Below are 22,954 nucleotides of genomic sequence, written 5' to 3'. Positions count from 1 at the left end.
GACAACGATCTTTCGAAATAAGTATTTTATCAATGATCGTAGTTTCGTGCGTTAGAAAAGAAATAACGAATATTAATTTCTTGTCAGATGTTTTTCTTCAAGCATTAATTGTGACGTGAGCTCTTGGAACCCACTGACGTTGTCTGTAATTATATTTGGTAAACGATCTTTTGAAATAAGTATTTTACGAATTGTTGTAGTCTTTTATCTTAGGGAAGAAATGATATCAACGAAGAAGAATATATTAATTGTTTTCGGTAAATTTTCGCTTCACGAATAACTGGTAATGGTATAAAATAAATTGTGTAATCTTACGTTTTGGAATCTCTTCCGGAGTGTGTAACCTGTTAATGAATGTTTATTTAAATCGTTATCCCATTGGCAATTTTTATCGTTGAGAAACTGATGTTTTATTGTATATTGAAGAGGTCCCAAAACGTGGAACAAAACGTTGAATTACCAGAGTCATTTATCAAATAAAAATTCATCAAATAAGTCATTTTCGTCTTTCACGTTTACGCAAATAAGCTCTTCTGTTTCGTCAAAATTCTTACCGAATCGAAACCGATTCTTAAACATCCGTCTCGAAGATACAGACTACGATAAACGATGTTTTGAAAATATTTTACACGAAAGAAGATATTTTGATTATTTTCTGCTCAGTGGGTTCGGCGAGTCATCTTTCTTCTTAGTTTTTCTAGGGTTAAGGCACGCATTGACGGTGTTTAGCTCTCGCTGCGCCGATGACAGACAGTGTTTGGAACACTGGTATCGATATTTGTGTAGAAACGACAAAGAACTTACCGGAAGTCGGCGGGACGACGGGGTTTGCCATGCCGTTCAACGCATGCGGCAATTGTCCTGCTAACGCCACCATTGGGTTGATGTACGTCCCTTGTGCCGTTGCAGCAGCCATCAGAGCCGCCTGCTGCTATAAATAAAACTTTTATGTCGAAGGTGTTTCCACGAATATTTATTTCGCTCGAAGCATTCAGTCTCGGGGTCAGAAATTGTAGTCGAGTCGGTTCCACGTGACGTACATTTCAAATTTGTCGTAGTATCGAAATACTCGATCTAATTATAATTATAATGATTTTAATAAAACTTTTTAATTGGTTCGCTCTCGCGAATCGTTACAATTCTGCGCGAGGGGTGTATTTTAAGAGTCGAAATTACGTCGTTATTTAATAATCGTTACGATTTCGAAGAGCAAACACATTAAAAACTTGCATTAAAATTTGTAATTTGAGAATCGAGCGTTAATTAAAAGAGAATTGCTTGTGCCCCTCGCGGATGCTTTTATTTTATCGGGTTTTAATTAATTTTCAATGTTTCCCCTGTTAGTCGTTAGTTGGTCGCCATTAAAATTTCTTTTGTGGTGGAGTTTGATCCAATGATTTCAAATGTAGGCGAATTCGAAAGTATGCGTGTGTCCGATTTTAATGATAACGCTTTCGCGGGTAATTTCGGGGATGTATTATTTCGATGAAAAATGTTGCATCGAAAGTGTTTCAAGAAAAAGCATTGATACGACCGCATCGATTTATCGTCGCGTAAAGATAACGGAGCATTATCGAGTGCCATCGATCGTTTCTAACAAGACAGAAACCGTTACAAGCTGTGATTCGTGATAACGAGGGCAACCAGACGGTAATGCGGTAACGCGAGAACCATTAACAGCAATGTGACTCACCTGAGCATAAGTGCCGTAAGTGCCGAACTGATTGAAGACGAAAGGGTTAAGGAGGCTCATGTTCCCAGCCATTTGCTGCATGCGTCTTAATTGCCTCTCTTTCTCAGTATCTGCAAATTTTACCACTAAGCTGGATGATGCACCCTGAAACATAGTTATTTACCTTTATGTGGACACACCTTCGTATTTATTATTTCCTGAGATCATTGTGTATCAAATACATTTTCGTTATATATTTTCAGGTATTCTTAACCTGTTTGATAAGTATCCTTACAAGTTTATCAGTGTACTATACTAATGTCTTACACGCTTAGGTTCAAGCCATAGACGTTAGAAACTTTACAAACTGTGTATCATGCAAATAATACTTGACGATAAATTCAACGTTGTAACTTTCTAGTTACAACTTTCTGGTAATATTTACTTTCTAGAATTGTTGTAATTATACGAAGAATATTTTTTCGTATCGTTGCTATTATATGAGATAATTAGGTGACTTATTTTAAATGGAACATCTTTTTATGTGCTACTAAGGCTTCGTTACAATTACTTCCATTTTTTTCGGCGTTTAACGTTAACATATGTATAAAAAGTTGTTTTTCACTTTCTGTAACAATTCCATAAAACTTCTTTGAATATTATTCAAATCTCGCGCCAAATCAAAATTGTATATGTATGCCACTATGTATACTCGAAGCCATATTGTTTCGACTCTACATAAACAGATTACTATGTTTATAGATTATGAAATTATTATATATTTAAAATAAACCAAGATTATTGTATTTTAATCTGGAATTAAACTAAATATATTATTCAAGTCTACTCTCAAATACATATTTTTTCACAGATTCAAGCGACATGTACATAATTAATTTAAATTTATCAATTTTATAAATTCTTAAGTTCCCTATATTTGATGTAATATATATTTCTTACAACTAAATATATGCATTATATTCGTACATTTACTGGTAAGTAGAATATTAATAAAAGAATGTTTGGCGAGCAACTGCTACATTATTATTAGTTTATAAGTATACATAATGTTTCTCAGATACCAAATCGTTGTGTTTTTTTTATAAACAATTTATACTTTTCGTGATTACTCCAACGTCTCTGAACGAAGCATATTGATATTAAAACTTACGAAATTTATTCCTATTACTCAATTTTCAAGTTTTGCTAAAAAATTACTCGTACTAAATATTTCGACAAATTCAACAAAACTAAACAAAGGTACATTATCTCAGATTTGTACTTCCTCGTGAGAACAAACTATTGGGTTGTTCGAAAAATCATTTCGTTTTCCAAAATGGAGAATATATAATTCAATAAAATGTTTATACACTCCAAAAAAAAAATCGTGTTTCATTTTCACAAAAAAGGAAAATGAAATGTCTTTCCGAACAACCCAATAAAATTCACAAAGGTTAATTTACCCCTAAGAAACTAGAAGAAGAGAACACAGATAAATTCATACTAAATTTTACACGAACTATGTGTACCCAGTGCGTGTTCTAACACTATACACTTAGTGTAAATTGCAAAAAATCATTGTTTCATAAATCTTTAAAAATTTTCGCGCGACGGGACTCTGAATTACCTAATCGAGCGGTCACGCACCGTGATGCATTAAGGGTAGCCTCAAACACGAGGGGGGTAGGTGGGGGGATTGGTCGCGCGATTTATCGTGTCAAGATTAAGTTGCTCACAATGTAAATTGCCACCCTATGACAAGCGAGTCTGAAATGCAGGATCAGATACTCCTGTCTGACGTCCCCGTTCGTAATTTCCATGAGACGAAGCGACGTTGTAACAATGGGATTACCGTCGCCAACGTAAAGCTGCATAATTTTCTGGAATCTTGCATTTTCTCCGGCCGCATGCGCGTTTCTCGCCCTTTGGAAATTCACATGCACGCGGAAAGTTTGATAATAATGCCGCTTAAGCAACGGACGTAATTATCAAAGAAGATTAGGGCCTTCTTCCCTCGTTACTTGCAGGAAATCAACCCCTCTACCACAGTTAACTTATTTTCACTTAACGGAGGTGCCAATTACACGTTAATGTTTCCCATTTGGAAGACGGAGCAGACGCAATCACCGACAAGATATTGAAATCGAATCAAAATTTTGGGGGACGGAACGACGTTCGGATCGTTATTAGCGCAGAAATTTTGTGTTTCGCGATGATCCTTCTTGCGGAAGTCGAGAAGTAATATATAACTTCTTCGGAGATACTGGCACCAATTGATACGTTCAGTTTTTCGATTACTTTAACAGGAAAGTTAGAATTATAATATCATTCAGAGATTAGAAACGATAATGGAACATTAGTATTTTATTGCATTTCTTTAATTTACTTATAAATTCATTTATCTTGAATACAGATTCTAAATACATTCTTTAAAAATGAAGAAAGTAGTTAGAGATAACGAACAAATTCGTATTTCCGTTTCTCAAGCAATTATTCGTTAAAGTATCGACTACAATGTGTTTCTTTCGTTGATTCGTTTCATCAAATCATCCAAATGTATTTCCTTTAAGAAAAAAGACAATATATTAAATTTTATTCCACAATCACGTATTGTAAGAATCGTACAACTTCATTTTTTTGTGTATAATATTCTAATTGTATTTTTTCTTTTTAATATTGTTTTATTTTGTCATATCTGCTTGGAAAATGTTTGTACTGCGATTATATTTGGAATTGTCGGAATTAATAGACGATTGCTCGAAAGAATAAAAAACAATCTGCTTATATAACGATTTGAGGAAACATTATGTTTGTATGTGTGTTTTAGATAAAATTCCCACTGTCGAAGAATAATTCGGTCATAAGGTACTGCTATTTCTCAGTCTACTGGTATCTAATAATTTGATCAAGAATATGCTAGATGAAATCAGTGATAAGTTAAGAATGGCTGGCAAGGAAGGAAATTATTAGGCGTATTTCTTAACGTGAAATGCTATTCCCTTTCGAGACGTTTACAGAGATACGTAAGGCGATGACGCTCTCGCCACATCTAAAATATAAATGAAAAGGCAACAGGTGGCCAGTGGCTATTGCGGCTACAGAGAAAAGCTCAGCTTTTGAGCGTCTGGCAATATATTATACTCACGTCATCAATGCAAATGCGGGGCGTGTCTGAGTTTATATAACGATGTTAATATTGTAATCCGTTGACACGCTCATTGAAATTCATGCTTCTTGTCGCACAATTTTCTTTATACCTCGTCTAGTTCGTATCATATTCACTGTGCTTTTCACGACATTCATTGTTTCTCCTATTAACTTCTGTCTATCATGAAGCCGATAGCTCTTGGTTGGTCGGTAGTAATTCATTTATGTAAAAAAGTTACTTTTAAAAGATTCTATTAGTCGAAAAATAGGATGATTCAGAAGATGGAATACATACTTCAATAATGTAGGATGCTGGCGAATGGTGTGTGTATATGAGAGAAAGAGAAAGAGAGAGCTGAGGGCGAGCAAAGGTACGAGTGATCCTCCGCGAGGTGTCGTAAGTGGTCGTGTCGATGGGACCGTGGAGCGACTCGGATGCAATAAAGGCCCATCGTCTTGTGGGCAGTCTGGCAACCACCTGAACGAGCCAGTATGATCGACCTACGTTTTCGTCATCTCCAAGATGTGAACATACTAGGTTGTTCGATAAGTTTTGTCGTTTTTTCCATTGTAAAAAGATACTATGACATTTCAACTTTGAACAACTGTAAATATACGAATATTTACGACAAATATACGAATGAGTCGACAGATCTACATGAAACTTCACACATGTTCATCAAACATGTCAACTTTAGAAAAATGATTTAATATATATGTATATCTAATAGCTCTATTTTTTATCAAACGACAAAACTTATCGAGTAACATATTGAGTCACGCAGGGTCTAAATTCTGGGGTATAAAAAGGGTCTTTGCCCTGAATGGGGTTGTTGTTGTAATAGTGTGTTCTTGAGGAGAGGATGTTGAGTCTAGTGTATCGTAGGGTGTGCTCGATTGCGAAGTACTTTGAGAAATTTTGTCTACTCGGGATATCGTTGTTGTTTATTTTTCGTGTGTTAGTTGTATGAATATTTCTGATACAACCTGACCTTTAAGTAGCAATTCTACAATAACGTAACGTAAAATTACAGAAGTGGTCAAATATTACAAGAGAATAATTTTTTTTAAATTTTGAGAAGTTTTTAAAATATTGCACACCTCGCAAGAAGAGTGATACTGCTCAAAAATGTTTAATTGTCGAAATATGTGGCAATTGTTTAGATAACATTTAGGTGTCGAGAGGAAAAGTCTTACAAATGTTGTTCAAAAGCTTCCCACTAAGTTATACATTTATAAATTTAAAAAAAAAATTGGTTGGTTACTTTCAAAAATGTTGCGTATTTATTTGTGTTATTTTAACCTATTTGAACCACGAATATATCAAAGATTTTTAATGTTGATGTTTATGGTACTAGCCTTTTGTGACCCTTACCGTTTTTGAACGTTTACATTATCTCGCGTTTTATTTATATAGGGAATTATACGTTCACGCGTTGATGAATTTACTGTGTTTGAACATTTATACTGCAAATTTGATATTAAATTTTTGTGACTTAATCCCTTTTCACCAATAATTTCAGCGCATTCCAGTATACGTAATTCTCTATGCATCAATGTTACAAGCATTTTAGGAAACACTGTATAATTAATAATATTTATACTGGTGCATGATTATTGGAGATATTGACGTAACAACGAATGTAAATGTTATATTGATGAATGAAAATAGCTGGGCGTCAAAAGTACTTGTATGTACGTTACTCAAAAGCGTTTTAAGTAGATAATTATAATAACAACAGTACCCATTTACCGGTTCACTACTTTGACCATTAAAAACTTTTTGCAGTAAGAATTAAATACGCGCCGGTTAACGATTCATCGGCACGTTAAAATTAATTTGAGGTCGAATGTTACGTGAAATGCATGTAAAACTTCAGAGTAATTAAATATGGAAAATATTATTTATATTTACGGAATAATTGAATTAATGACAAAAATGCTTACTAATACGAGAAGAACTAGTTAATTAATCAAATAGAAAAAAGTAATTAAATTTACAAAGTACGAAATCCTCAAATTTTAATGTATATTCTAAAATATCGACCCAATTTTACAGGTTGTTTCAAGTTCTAGTAAATAAACTTCGAAGATGTATCGAAACATCAAAAATAAAAAAGAACACCATTTGTAAATCGTAGTAGAAAGTTATAAGAAGTATTGTACAAATAATTTATCGTAACACTGAGAGAGAAACATATAAATTTTTTTATACACTAAATGGTAAAAATTTTTTCATCCACTGAATGTATGCGTGCGTCAGTGCTTTGGTGTAGGGTGTCGTGTTCAACGGCAAAGCTTTGATCGTAAGCTTGAAAAGAAGCGATTTCACAATGGTGTGAATTGCACGCGATCGATATTGAAGCACGTTGTTGTTCGAAATTATAATAGTCCACCCTTTTTGTATTAAAAGGACACACATAATGTTTTCAAAAAAAAAACGGACGTCAGACATCGAATAGAAAAGGATGATTGAAGAATTAGTCGCGTCGATCGAACGTGTATTATAACCAGGAACAATTTTACAACGAGTGTCATCGTTGTCGGATTACGTATATATGTGTATAGTGGTTATTCTATTCGCTATAGAAATATGGCTTTTGCCATTATTGTATTGGAATCATTTTGAGGCTGTTGTCAATAGATAGTATGTACACGAATTCGAAATTTATAAAACCTTTTATGAGCGCTTCTTTTAAATCCCCGTACAATATTATCAGATAACGTTGGTGGTACGAGCTCGTATAAAAGTTTATAGATTTGATAGAATGTAGAGGTAGGCATCACGCAACATGAAGTTTCTGAGGTTAGAGCTTGAGGTATTTTCGACGAAGAAAATTGAATATTTTACACTATTTGTCAATTCTAGAATTTTCTATATCAGCATATTGTGAAAGAAAATTCAAGTAATATACTAGCGCATTATTAATTTTGTGAAATTCTTAAATGTCCAATTTCTTTTCCTCGAGGTATAGTTAACGAAGAAGATGAAATAGATGTATACGTTTTAAAAATATTTGTCGATGACAATTATAATATTATTAAAATACTTTTTTCAAAGGAAGGTGGTCCTCTAAAAAAATACGTATAGAAACTAAAGAGTACAATGATAATAAAATGGATAAAAATAAGAATGAAGGAAAAATTATAGAATGAAAATAGAATGAAAAAAGAAACAAATAGAATATATCCAAATAAATGAGGAAGGACTTGTTATTCGTTTAAAAAATGTTCGCACAGTTTGTTTCGAAATCAAAGTGAAATAATATGATACGCTAAACGTAATCATAATAACTATAAAAATACTGACTCCTTAAATAATATCCCGAATTTACGCGTAACGTTATAAATATCTTTCAATTTAAAACTCAACTTTACACCCAATCTAGAAATTCAAACGTAATAGAGGTTAGAAAGCTCTCGATAAATTTCTCAAAGCAGAAGGTATTCTTTCGTAAATAAATAAAACTATCCCCGTGATATTGTCACAGATGAAAATAAAGTAAACCAAAAACTATAATACTTGCGTGGTCGAATAAATTGAACATCCTTCCCTCTATTCTCCGCGTTACTTGTATTTAAATGCTCCCGCGTATTATCCCAAGGTGCTTTTTACAGGTTATGTCCGTAACAACGTCGAGTAAAATGGATCGAGATAAAAAAATATTAACGCTCCGCCGGCTTCGAATTCATGGGAAATATAAAAGCTTTTTCCATCGGTGCCAATGCGCGACGTTTTCATTAGCATTTTATGCCAAGCACCACTTTACTCTTGGTCACGCGTGTGAGCGTCGAATACAATCGGTATACCGCGAATTGCGCCGAGAAAGGGCTTCCTCGAAAGAAAGAGAACGGTTGGCTCGCGATTATTAAAAGTTTCGTTTACAGCCGTGTCGAATATGGCCAAACGCGGGAATAACCGCTCTCCGCTCCGGGGAAACCAGCATCCGGCCACAGTTTACAAGGCATAAAAGTTATGCAGGTTTCATGGCTGAATTCAACTTTCCACGTTACGGTAACTAATATCAAGAGTACCCACGGAACTCATGCGCGTTGTTCCCTTACGCAAGAAACCCTAAAAAGTATTGAGGCTAAGTTATCCTCAACTTTGACACGATCGTTCAGGAAATGCAATATCAAGGAATGTTTCACCCGCAATTGCGATCGTTTACAAGACACTTTTCCATGATGTTTCGTGAACGCATACTTGGTAACAATGTCGTCGACGCTATTATGGTTTAAATGGTCTCTTGTCAAATCTAACGTTCGTTTTTCACGTCGTAGGAACTAACCATTTATCTTCCCAGTAAAATGAAAGAGAACGTTAAATATCGGCATCCAAGTGTCTTAGATTTAATTTAAATAATTTTAAGCAATTGTTTCCTCAGTTTTTCTGATACCTAATTTTATTACAATGTAAACTCGATTTCATGAACGATATAGTTAAATACATTGAACCTTGTTTCTTTACCGCTGGACCAAGGTATTCGAAACTGATTTTCTCAATAAAATTGTTTTATTTAGCCACTAATCATTTATTTTTTATATAAAATAAAAGAGAATATTGATATAGAAGTGTTTCATTTGAAATTTAACGATGCCTAATTGGAGTGTAAATTTCGTGTCATCAACGGTACACTTACATTTACTAAACTTGGTTTCTTTACTGGTGGATGAAACTATTAAAAATTGATTATGAATAATATATCTTATTTTTTCACTTATCTATCATCTCGTATGATCTTTCCTACCACCGAGTTCAATTATCGATGTCTCTTTCATCGAGATACGTTAACTTTGGGAGTAAATCGTTAAAAATTTCTATTTTCAAAGAGTCGTTTAATTCTTCGTTTTTAAGATAAAGACTATCTTTAATGTTCTCGTTACCCGTAACAGTCTTGTACGTCCTCCTTTGTCAAATTCGAAGAACACGCCCACCATGAATGTCTCTCACGTTCGTGTTTACCGAAAGGACGTCAATCGTCTCGTTGCGATGGAAGATTCTCCCCGTATAAAGCTACTTTACGACATTCCGTATTTCTCCCGATTGCCGTTCGCACGATCTAACGATCGATTCAATCCCATCGGAGTATTGTTTCCGCGCGCACGCTAATCTGTAATCGCAGTGAAACGAAACGCGAAGAAGCAAACGGTCCGTGGTCGCGCCAGTGTCGTCGGTTCGTTGTAACAAAATCATTGAACAAGAAAATTTTTCAGTCGCCCCGTCGTTCGTCACGCCCCCTTTTTTACCCCCATGAACGTGTGGAAGGAGGCGGTAGCGACGCGAACGTCGAGGTCATTGGCGACAGGAAAATTCGCGCGCGGCAAAAATATTCAGGGGCGCTCCTTCGTAAAGCCGGGAAAAATATCGACAGGCTGGAGAACGGCCGTGAAATAGGGAGGGGGAAGAGTAGGCAGGGCAGGGGGCGGGAAGAGTAGAGGGGTGGGGGTCGGAGTGGGAGGGCGTTTTGTATTCTCTCTACGAGCAGAACCGCTCGAACAACTCGTTATACGCGGTGAAAAGCATCGACGCGTGTTGTTGAGGAAAATAATTTGTCTCGCGTCGACAGCCCCGACGCGCGGAAGGTTTGCTCTCTGCGTACCGTCGGCCTGCTAAGTCGTGTGGCGTATGTGACATTTACACGGGCACATATGTACATCGGTACACAGAGGCCAATAGAGACGGGCAGAGGAGGGGGTGAGGGTAAGAAGGGTGCCGAGGTCGTATCAGAGCCAGTGAAGCCGAAGCCTCATTATTGGGGGATTACGGTTCATTAATTCCGATCCAACGTTCTGAACTACACGTGAAAAGAAAAAGCCACCCCAAGCGATATTGCCAGGAGAACGTTTGAAGCTTCTACACACCGGCTCGTTATGTTTATCCCGGTACATGGTACTGTTTAGGTTGTCCTTTTAAAACCCGCGGGACAAAAGCACAAAGTCTTATTATAGTTTCGAGTGTATGCCCATCCATTACATCACCCTTGGCATCTATTTTGTACGTTGCCGCATTCCTCCGCTCCGCCTTTATAATATTAAATCGTCGGGAAACGGGTCGATCGATACCTCTGTTGCATTCAATAACTCAGCTAATAATGGTATTTTCTTATTTTGTTACCAGCGATATTATAAGTACTATGGAGCCACGTTCCGTCTCTCGGCCGGTTTAATTCTTTTCCAAACAATGGAATTTCCATGCATTTTTGAACGAAGCACGCTAGCGGGCTCCCGGTTATATGAAATGATTCTTTTTCCCGGCTTGGGTGAAATGGAATTTTCCCCACTAATATTTACGACGTCTCGGTTCGTACGATACATCGCAATTAAAATATCGAGTTTCTTGAAATTTTTAAATCTTTACGTAGATAAAGATTCGTGTAATTTTTAGAACAGATCAAATTACTCATGTTCGTTAAAATAACCACCCTTGAATTTAGACACGAACGTAGTATTGTTTACGCAGTTTTTGAAAATTAATAATATTCACGTCATGGATAATAGAGAGAAAGCTACGAACTATTTTCTCATTCATTGATGACTCTAAATTTAAAATTCCAAAGATTATGTAATTTTATTGACAAAAGTTATACGTGACAAAATTGTTTTTAATTCGTAGAGAACAATTATTTAATCAGACAATGATTTTGTTTCATAGGGGAAGAAAAACATGGTTATTACATTATAGGATACAGAATTTTTGACTGTGTAACATATTGATTTGAAGAATTCAGAAGTGATTCGTATTAATTAAAAATAATTTCTACGAAGTTGTGTTTGGACTCATTTGCGTCGAAAAAAGCTCGTCAATCCATTAGACATAATCTCATGAAGGTATGCCAAAAAATATTAAAATTTTAAATTCAATTTGTGGACGACTCATCCCGCACGTGTGCTTGTCGCACTCGATTACGAACAGTCGCACAGAGGGGTATTTGCACTGAAAAGTTGGAAAAAAATTATTTTTGTACCTAAATCATGTTGAAACGAGGTAAATTATTATTTCGATGCTGATTATGTACATCGAGATACTTTTTAATCAGAAATTATATGTTTTTAGTATATTTTTGAATATTTACAATTAATTTTCATCGCAAAATACATCCGAAGTTTCTTTCTGGAATGATGTACTTTCTGGAACCAATTTATTTTATGTCATTACAGAATGTAATAACATAAAAATGAGCATCCGGATTCACATAGAAGTGTAACGAAATGGTTAATGAAATTTTATAATTGTAAAAGAAGTGACTAAATTATTTATTATTCTCCAACGTTAATAACTATATAAATATTTATGATGGAAAGGTCAAACTTGTAGGAAAGTGCAGTATGTACCTATCTGAAAAGCTATCGTAATGGAGGAATTTAAAAAAGTAATTTCCTTAAAACATTTAAAAATCATTAATAAACGAATGATATTTCAGGGAACGATTGAAAAAAACGTCTCTCAAATTTCGACGAAAAACACTACTTCATTAGCGCACAAATGAATAAATGAATGAAAAAGTATCAATGCATTGTTCCTGTTCCTCAAATATTCAATTATCCTAGGTAACAAAAATTTTATGGTTTACGAAAAATGTTGAAATCGACTTTTTTCCCGTTTTTCGGTACTAATAGTTCACTGCGTTGGACGCTGGTAATCCGACACTCGCTCGCTGTTGCTCTATCTCGCTCGCTCTCGATGAATTCCATTTGCTTTTCGACGCGCGGCACGTGCGAGGCTCGGCTTCAATCCAAGATAAAAAGGTCGATTCGTGGAATGGAAACGCTACCTTCCCTGGTTATATGAAATCGAGCGGGCCCGATTCAATTTCATACAACCAAAGACTACTGTGCGCTAGGATGCTTACAATAGACGTAACACGATATTTCCAACATTTCAATCAAAAGATACAATAACGTCGAATAAAATTTATTCTTCGAGGTGAAAATATTGATGAGTGGCAGAAACTTATTTCAAAATCGTAACAATATGTACTCGTAAAAAGTATTATATTTTACGTCTTTGATCATTTCTTCGTGTGGTCGTTTTCAAAATAATTCATACTAAAGCTCAAAGGTATTTGGTCACTTATTATGCGTACGTATGTTTGGTATAAGAGTAAGAGTTATTATTATTTTTAAGGAGCGAGTAATATATATATCAATTTGTTCTTTGTAGGAAAGAAAATATTTGTAATAATAATATATGTAGGTTCACAAAGACGATTACATTTGTTTAGTCTAATATTAGGCTTATATTTTTATAATTTTACTTCTTAGCAAAATATCAAACTTTATATGTTGCTCTGTCTCAAACTGTCAATAAAAATTTTACGAGATAGTAATAATATACACGGTTCGAGTTTTATTATTCATCATTATTCATCCTTTACAAAAGTTAGACCCACACTCGTCAGAAATTTGTCCCCGTTGCTGTGCAAGACAGTTTCGTGTTTCCGAAACTTTGAGTCACGAGTTAAAATATTTTTCCGTCGAACGTTGTTCTAAAAAGTGACAGTGTAAGACAAAAGTAGGACGCAAAGTGTTTTCATACTGTATGCGAATGTTTCGCCGGAATCCACGCGTTTAACAAGACCAAAAGGATCTGAAAAATCTATTATCCTTTGAGACTGCCAAAGTCTTTGACAGTCGTGGCTCGACTCACAGAGGCGCGATATTGCAGCAGACTTGGCAACGGAATGAAGCAATTACCTACTCGATTGGAGGCTTTCCCGTTAGCCCCACCATCACACTTCCCAATTCCAAAGGTGGTAATTTCAATAGATGCAACTGGAACCGCAAGACCGGTAGGAACGCCGATTGCCTCTTGTCCGGGTGATCCTCTACCGGACCTCGATACAGAGGGGTGGATACAAACCATCCAATTCTTCGATGTATTTCAAATTACAAGTTGAACGCTTCGGTCAGCCAACGGGAGAAATATCTGATTTCGAATTTGCGCAATTTCATCCGGCAATGATCCAGACAAGTGAACGAGCTCGCGATAACTTAACAGCGTTCCGATATCTATTTCATTCTCATTCCGATGGAATACTTTCGACGCGGAATTCATTTTCGTATCAATAAATTACGCGTAACATGTTCACGGAGAGAATTCATTTTCACACCGTGGAAAACGTTAAAAGATAAACGTATTTGTACTCGCGATTGAACATCGATATTATTGGCTTGTTCGGAAAGTCGTTTCGTTTTCCAAAATGGAGAATATACAATTTGATAAAATGTTTGTACACTCTGTAAAAATTGTGTTTCATTTTCACCAAAAAAAAAAAAACGAAATGACTTTCCGAGCAACCATAATTTAGACTGGTTTCTTCGGTTGCTTTTTGGAAATTCGGGAAGGAATTTTGTTGCATTCTTAATGTATGTAAAAAAAAAACGAAATGATTTTCCGAACAATCGAATAGTATTCATCGGTGGGGACTACCGAGTGTTATTTACTATTCTCAATCGTTGCTCCTTAACCGAGTTTACATCCACTCGTCGTACAGTAAACGTTATCGCGATCGATTGACTATTTAAGCGGGTAACCCCCGAGACATCGAGCTTTAATTTACTTCGTTTTAAATTTAATCAAGATAATAGCGATATTAAGAATCGTAGCCGTAAGAACGGACCATCCTTTACGAAGAATGGAGCCGTATCGAGGGACCTCCATGTCTCGCGCTCGGTCGCGTTTCTTTTTCTTCGACCGTACTTTTTCCTGCCCACGGGATTTAGTCTCCTGTTCTGACTCCCGATACGAAAGACTCGCCAAACAAGTAACAGTTGTACCGAAGATAAAAGCAATGCAATTACGAGGCCGCCGAGGGAATTACTCAGGGAATGTCTTTAATTAAATGTTGGAAGCAGTTTCCGAGCCTCCGTTAATGCAGAGACAATTTCCTTCCATCCACTTTTCGCTCGCTTCCTCGGAGAGAAAGGAACATCCGGCGAGGCTGGAGAGCTACTCCTGGCATCGATGCTACGTATACCTACAACACACGGTCCTGCCTTTCCCGGCTTAACGAACTTTTAAAGTTTGGGTATCTAATCGCTCGTGTCAACGTTCGTTCAAACAGATCTCCTCAGAAATCGAATTCCGCCATGAAACTTTCTTCATTTCGACGCACGTGAACCAATCTTTCCCATCGAGTTGCTCTATTTTTGGCCCCGGTTACTCGCAATCGGTCAATTATGACTGTGAACGGACAAAATGATCTCCGAATTGTCATTAGTGGTAGTATCTATCGTCAATCTAACGAAATTTTGATTTGGGATTCCAAGAGATGCTGAATTTTTTAATTTTTTTTTCAATTTAATTACAATTTAGAAGTGTAGAAGTATTATTGCTTCGGTCTTGGAAAAGACCAGTTAGTGTAAGTAAGCTCCTGTTATTTTTTAATTTTATTTAAAACTTAAAATCAGCGAACTTGTTCTTAACAATATTGGCGAATTTGCTGGATTGGATGAAAAGTGGAGTTTCTAAGGAAATAGTTTGATATTTTTCTACATATTTTCTCTTTGGGAATTTTTCTACACGTAAGACTATAATTTAGTAATATTTTTATAGCTCATCAATGTATCCAGGAGAAAATTATCGGAGGATAAATGTGTTTTCATAATAATACCATTTGCTTTTTATAAAACTATTTATGTAGCTTATGAGTATGTAACAATTTAGTTTTATTCTACATATTTACGTTTTTGTAAATGTTGATTCTAGAGTACTTTACGTTTATTTTATAAACATTAAATCGATATTTTTCTGAAAGTCACCACTACAAGGATCGAATACTCTTCTGTAATTAAGCACCAGTTTGTATCAACAAATTTTCACTTCTGTGAAGTCCACGGAGATAGATTGATAAGAATTTATACTATAAAATATCTAAATAAATTACTATTTTCATTTGAAATTATATTTACTATATGATAATATACCAAATTAATACTTACGTAAAAGTAATATTTACAGTAAAATGTTTGCGTATTTACGAAAAAGGGTTCATTTATTTTAAAGATCCGAAGGTACTTCAAACTTTTGAGCGGCCGTGTAAATATTAGTTTCGATTTATACAATTTCAATTTACACGGAACTTTTCCGGGACCAATCTACCGTGTAAATTGAGGGTTGGTTTATGGAAGTCAGTGACGGATGACTTGTGAAAAAGGGATCGGTTAGATAGCCCTCTGGTGGCGAGTAGAAGGCGAAGGGTGCTGCGACAGTATGAAAACCGGGGGCAACAAAATGAAAGGATTGTGTATCTAAGACGGTTTAATGTATAATAAGTAAGTTTCAACGGTGCAAGTATTAATTTATTCGTACAATCATTTCGTTTTTTTTTGTTGAAAATGAAATACAATTTTTTTAGAGTGTATAAACATTTGATTAAATTATATGTTCTCCATTTTGGAAAACGAAATGACTTTCCGAACAACCCAATAGTATCACTTCTTAGTAACTTTGAATAATAATTAGTATAATCAGTTTGTTAGCCTTCTTTGCAAATAATTACTTTTAAAGCGAAACGTGGTAAGCAATGAAAGTAAACAAAAAGAAAAATTGTCTCGAATTTAAAAGGAGACAATGTACGTAATATTGAAAAAAATGAGTAATCATTAACATTGCCATATAATTGGTTGTTCGATAAGTTTTGTCGTTCGATAAGAAATGGCACAATTAGTTTCCTAATTTTATTTTTCTATAGATGGTACTACCGGTTGATGAATACGTGTGAAGTTTCATGTAGATCTGTCGACTGATTCGTATATTTACAGTCGTTCGAAGTCGAAGTGTCATAATATTCTTTTACAATGGAACAAACGACGAAACTTACCGAATAACCTAGTATTTTTAATACAAATATTGAAATCGTTGTTTCACTATATTGCCGAGAAGTTACTTACACGACAAGCACTCAATCTTTATAGTTCAAGTTACACTAGACCACGATTATTGCACGAGAATCCTTCGTCGTATTGCGTTGACACGTGGAAGGGATGGTCACTTAGCAACGAGTGAAGATGGTGGGGGAAGTAACTGGCAGTAGTGACCATATCTAGTGGATATACCGTGCAAGTGGGGTTCCCTCTCATTGGATTGGTTACCCCGATTATTGCATTAACCTCGATCATCGCACGAATCTTCAGCCCCGTGTTCCTGCGATAAAGTTATCCAACGAATCCTCTTCGAATGTCTCGCCGTTTCGCGCGTTAAACCCAAAATCCGTTATTTCGTCGATAACGGACACCATCGGAAAAACTATTTACGATTAACGGGATCGAGTCGACGAACAAGTCGACACTCCTCGGAATTCGTCGTTGCGCGTTTCAAGGTGAAAAATCCCGCGATGAGGAGTGGTGCTGGAGAGTGGGGGATGGAGGGGGTGGGGGGTGGTGGCGGCTCTTTTTATTCCGAGCACTTAATTTCCACGGTTGCCACGGTGCTAGGTAGGTAAAGGAAATAAAAACCGGTGCAACGTTACGTAAAATTCTTGCGCTGGAAACGGCTGTTACATCCTGGCTAGGTTTTAGCCGACAGTGTGGCAAAACACTTCTTCCGTAGGTTTGCTTTTATTACGAGGCATTTCAGGAGTTTGCAAAGCCGGTGGGTAGGGCGAGGAGCAAGGCGCGCGGTGGTGGGGGTATAGGGGTTCGCGAGCGTGTCGCGAGGCGTGACAAGAAATGTCACACGGTTCGGAAGGCATAACTACGCGTGAGGCCGGCGCGCTCGCATTCCACCGGTGTCACATACCGCGAGAGACGGACCGCGAACCTCGCAGAAATATTGAGCCCCTGGAGAAATATTGCCCGCCTCGCGTGTGACGTGCGAACGCGCTGTCAATTCGAGTAGCGTAAATCACATTATTCGGCTCAATGAGCGGCCGGGGAAAAAATGATCGGGGAATTCGTGCCCCGCGACTGGCAATTTTTCACCGTAATAACCCCGGTTTAATGATCGATCAGTTGATACCGCGCCCCGATTTCGAAATTCACCCGCTTCCCGGATATACAGGGACACTCTCCAGGGAAATACCGTCCGTCCACAATATAAATGTAAATGAGCCGCTTTTCAACATAGAAACGATTGATTTCGGAAGAATTACCTTCTGGTTGTTTTTACTTTCGCGCGTACGAACGAAAAAAAAGAAAAAAAGAAAAAAGAATGCTCGCACCTGGTACGCCCAGGGAGTATTTCGGCACTCGCGAGGAATTTTATTTGCAATTGTATCCGGTGCGATTAATGCTCCGAGTTTGTAGCGTAAGTCGCTGGATACTTTTGTTCGAGTAAATTGTTCACGAGGAATATATACGTGGATTTTGAAAAATATTAATCGCGTAACAGAGTTGCTATCCCCTTGTATGTTTTTTCCTATCGTTACGTATAGTATGGATTAAGAAATTTTTTGATTGAAATCGGTTTATCTTAAGTATCAATTTCAATGTCAATTTCAATAGGTTCGAATTCACAGGGATTGTGATTTTCAAGGAACGTCTGCAATTTTTCAACATTTGCATTTTTTTTCAATTCTTTTTTTCAGGGGTGATTTCACGAACGAAAAATGGTTTCGTGTTACGGATAAACTACTCCACTGATAACAAATTTTTACATACATTTTTTAAAGTTGTGGTTTCGTGAACTTCCCTTGCGAAACCAATTACAGATTCATTATAAACATATTGGACTCTAGAGTAAGATTATTCGCCTTGAACAGTATAAAATGCAAGTACTATTTTCGAATGGGCAAATATGTCAAATAAAATGCATTTATACTCGAAGGAATTATATTTGAATATAATCCTTAATCCACTGAGATCCTTCAAGTATTAGTTTGAAATTCTTAAAATAAAAAATACGATTTATATAATATCTAGCGTTTATCGTAGTTGTTCAATAAAATATAACAGCGTCTATAATACTTCCCGAAAATTTGTCGAGTAACTTGTACGGTCGTTATGTGGAGCAAGTCAAAATTTTATTAAAAAACCACTATTGCATTTATTCAACTTGCGCGAATGTTTAACGTTATAAATGTTTTTCCGAGTTTTCACAGTTCCTTTTTCCGTACATTTATTGCCTCGATGGACTCGAAGTTGCGAGACCTTTCGTTGTGGCTCTCTTTACCTGCACGCGCAGTAAATTTCCACGGCGAAACATGCTTAATTGTTAACCGTGGAAAATACGCGTGTGGTGTTTCAGGTTTTTCATTGGACCGTTCTATATAAAGGAACTAGCAGTTATATGTATCAATTGTCTGTATGGGCAACATTTTATTCCAGTGTTTTTCCATATTACAATGTCTATAGTCTAGATTCGAAGTGACCTATACTAATAATAGCGATAAAAATTTTGGAAAATGTACCATTTAATGTATAGCGAAAAATAAAAAATGTGAAATGTAAATTTATCAGTAATAGATTTACGCAATAACCATGATGTTAATGGTTAATGGTATCTGGACTGAATTCATTAAAAAAAAGAAAGAAATATAATATTGAGCGACGAAAGAGAGAGAAAAAAAGAAAAGAAAAATAAAAATTAATATATAGAAGAAATATTAAGTAGCATCAACCTTGAAAATCAATATGAAAAGAGTACAATAAAATAATGAAGAATAAGGAAAAGATAAGAATAAATATATAAAATGATAATTGTGTCGAAAAAGAAAATAATAAAAATAGAAGAGTTTGTGAGGACTGTGGCTAAAAAATTGATATATGTTCGAGATATGGATATTAATATCGACCTGCTTCTCATGGATTCTGTTTTGTATCCTGTAAATTATTAATGTCTCAAATGAGTATCTATATGTAATTTCCATTGGATTTATACATGAAGACAACGTTTCAGTTGTTTAAATTTAAATTTGTCATCGTGTGTACGCGGTGTAAAAAGTACGCGATGTAAAAAGTCTTATTTGTTGATTAGCGAGGTTCGTGGAGTTTATTGAAGGACTGTTTTTGTGCTTATTAGAAGTTAATCTACAGGGACTGAATTTATTTTGTGAAATTTTGAATATTTCCAAGGAATTTTTTATCGACACATTTTGCTGCTGTCAAAAACATGCATGTCATGATAGAAGCCGTGTTTAAATATTCGATAAAAATGGCTGTTAAAGAAAAAAAATGAAACAAACATTTGAAACAGGAAATACTCTTTTACAAGTGACTTTTTGGAGACAGGGAACAGGAAAAATTCTTTAGATGACTAAAACGTGAACACAAAATTTTAAAGGTGTTTTTTTCAAATTTTTATTAATTAGGCTAAGCATTAGGTAAAGTAAATGTACTTTTAGCCCAAGAGACTACCAATAGCATATTTGCAATCATATCTTTCATAAAAAAATATTTCACTTGTAACATTTCGCTATTTTTCAAAATTTTTCAATATTGTTCTCGTTGTAGAACAGAATAAATTCATACTGAATATAGAACTATGCAACTTTTTGCAATGTAAAAAATTAGAAACATTTTAATCAATGTACTTTAGTTCGAAAATTTCTTCAATACATTAAAATTTTCTTATGAAAAAATGTATCTAAGAAAATTAGTATTTTTTTTGATTGCATAAAGCACAATGCTCGCTAACAGATCCTGCTTTAGATTAATAATTACCGGAGCAAAGAAACTAACAAACTTTATGTTTCAGTTTCCAAAAAATATTATATGTTTTCTTTAGTATAAATAAATAAATGTGTCGAGTTTGAAGAAAATGTTATGGACAATGTCCGAGAAAAATATTCACGAAGAAACGCTTCGTTTTGTACTTAGATATGCGACTCTTTTTTTTCTCTTTATTCGCTTTTCATTGTTTGTCTGAGTCGCTCCAAGCACAGTGAGCCATTATTACGGATCGTAACATGGTTTATAAATAAAAAGTAATATTTTCTCGTTGTTCGTTCATGGAAATTTACAACTCTAATACCGAGAAAAACGAATTGCGATTAACGTGAATATGTTGCACGTTCAGTTACTGTGTAAGGGCACTACCTCTATTCGAGGTGAACGTAAATCACATTATACACTTCATAAATTTCAAGTGAAAAATGTTTATAGAACTTGAGTCGTATACAGTAGCAATTTTTTTTAGTAGTGCTTTAATTTCTTCATAGACACTGGCACATATGTAGGTGTACATTCAGTTCGTAAGTTATTTTAAATATTAATTTTCCAACCGATGCAAGGCAACAATATCGTAGCAAGATCGAGATATATGATGATACTAACATTAACCGACGAGTTAGTAACAATTTGATTATTTAATATATTTTAATTTTACATTACCTTTACATGTTTCAAATAATTTCTCTTCTTTCACACATTGTAATATGCATACACACTGCGAATAAACATTCGTAATTAAATTTCTCACTGGTGAAACATCGTCAAAGGTTGGTATACGTTACGAGTAAATATCAATTTCAATTTCGATGTATTTCGATACCAAGAATATCGAAATAGTAAGAGGTTACGAGAACCCGATCCGCGAATAACAGGTCGGCCTATCTTATCTCAATCGGAGCGACTCGTTTCGTTCATCTTTCAGCGCCGACGTCGATAAAAAGATACTCGTCGATGCATATTTCATTACGGCATCAAGCCCAACCATTAAAGTGGTAATTCCGTGTGGTATAACGATAATAAACTCTGAACGGAGCATAAAGGAACGTTAAACTGTTCGGGATGCGTGGACCGAAGTATGTGCAACACGAAGTCCCGTAAAATGTTTTCGTGCATTTAATCGTGTCCGATTGCTCTTACGTTGGCAGCCGTGGTGGCGCTTGTGGATCACGGGGAACCCCGCGATGCGGTTTTAGAACCGTAGTAAAACGGAATAGCAAGAAAATTTTTACGCAACCGGGCCCGTAAAAACGTTTCGCGAAATCGTCGAATTGGCCGCGTTCTCGTTTTAGTTTCGCTCGTTTGCATTTCAAAAACTGCGATCGGTCCTCGAGGAAGAACCGAACTTATCGGTTTAAGAAGTTCGTAAGCGCGGAAATCTTCGTGTAGGTTTGGGATGGGGAAGGGGGGAAAAAAAAAGAACGATCCTCGGTCGCCATTGCTGTTTCCTCGTGCACGATCCCCGTGTATTCGACGAGTTGTTCGGCTTTTCCGTTATCGTGTCTGCCGACGGAGGAAAACGGAGGCTCGATGCTTCGAAGACGGGATCTCTAACCGTATACAGGGTGGTCCGATCTATAGATAGAACGTTCTCGTTCGACAGGTCGAGACTCGAGATTTTCCTCCGCTACGTTCCCTCTGTCTGCCCTTGTTCCTTCTCCTTCGATGTGGAGAGTCCTTGGAATACCCCGGCCGGATCCCTCATATCTGCTAGGTTCCAACGCAATACGCGCATCCCTCGGTTTAACAGGCCTTAATCATCACAAGGACCTACCTCGAGCCAAGCGTTTTCGTCCTGCGGCCGGTTACCGTGTACCCTGAAGCATCCCCCAGTATATACGGTACCGTCGTACCACTTAATCGCTCACCCCTTATGCAAGCAACTCTCCGGTGAACGTTTCGCGTGGATACTGAATAGGGAAAATATTTGGCTGGTTCAGCGCGGGCGTATCACACGTGTGGATAGAAATACAGTTGGGATTCTAGAAAATATACGATTCTTCGCTGACAGGCCAGTAAATATGAGAAATTACCGACCACCGAAGATTCTCTCGTCTCTGTAATTATGTCTCTGGAATTTAGACGAAAAATAGATTCATCGAATATAGGTAAAATATTAATAAAAATAGTGTAGGCGTACTACATTCGTACAATAGTAGTATTATAGGTGATCGAAGATTATCTTGTCTCTATAATTATTTCTGGAATTTAGACGAAAAATAGATTCATCGAATATAGGTGAAATATTAATAAAAATAGTGTAAGCGTACTACATTCGTACAATAGTAGTATTATTGATGATCGAAGATTATCTTGTCCCTATAATTATTTCTGGAATTTAGACGAAAAATAGATTCATCGAATATAGGTAAAATATTAATAAAAATAGTGTAAGCGTACTACATTCGTACAATAGTAGTATTATAGATGATCGAAGATTATCTTGTCCCTATAATTATTTCTGGAATTTAGACGAAAAATAGATTCATCGAATATAGATAAAAGAATAATAAAAATAGTATAAAC

General features: G+C 36.0%; 1 protein-coding gene across 11 annotated transcripts in view; it reads right to left on the bottom strand.

Annotated features, from left to right (window-relative positions):
• The window catches only part of Bru3 (CUGBP Elav-like family member bruno 3), a 517,352-nt gene that overhangs the window by 27,646 nt on the left and 466,752 nt on the right, over positions 1–22,954 (bottom strand). For 10 of the 11 annotated variants that reach the window (XM_076327284.1, XM_076327290.1, XM_076327286.1 and 7 more), the window contains 2 exons: positions 1,694–1,837; positions 805–931 (listed from right to left, as the gene is read on the bottom strand). In XM_076327284.1, coding sequence (XP_076183399.1) covers positions 805–931; positions 1,694–1,837 — 271 coding nt within the window. The remainder of the gene's footprint in view (positions 1–804; positions 932–1,693; positions 1,838–22,954) is intronic. The other variant, XM_076327280.1, reaches the window with a different exon arrangement.

Source organism: Ptiloglossa arizonensis, chromosome 2, assembly GCF_051014685.1.
Source record: "Ptiloglossa arizonensis isolate GNS036 chromosome 2, iyPtiAriz1_principal, whole genome shotgun sequence".
In the NCBI taxonomy this organism is placed as follows: Eukaryota; Metazoa; Arthropoda; class Insecta; order Hymenoptera; family Colletidae; genus Ptiloglossa; species Ptiloglossa arizonensis.
This window is presented reverse-complemented; position numbering and strand designations above follow the sequence as displayed.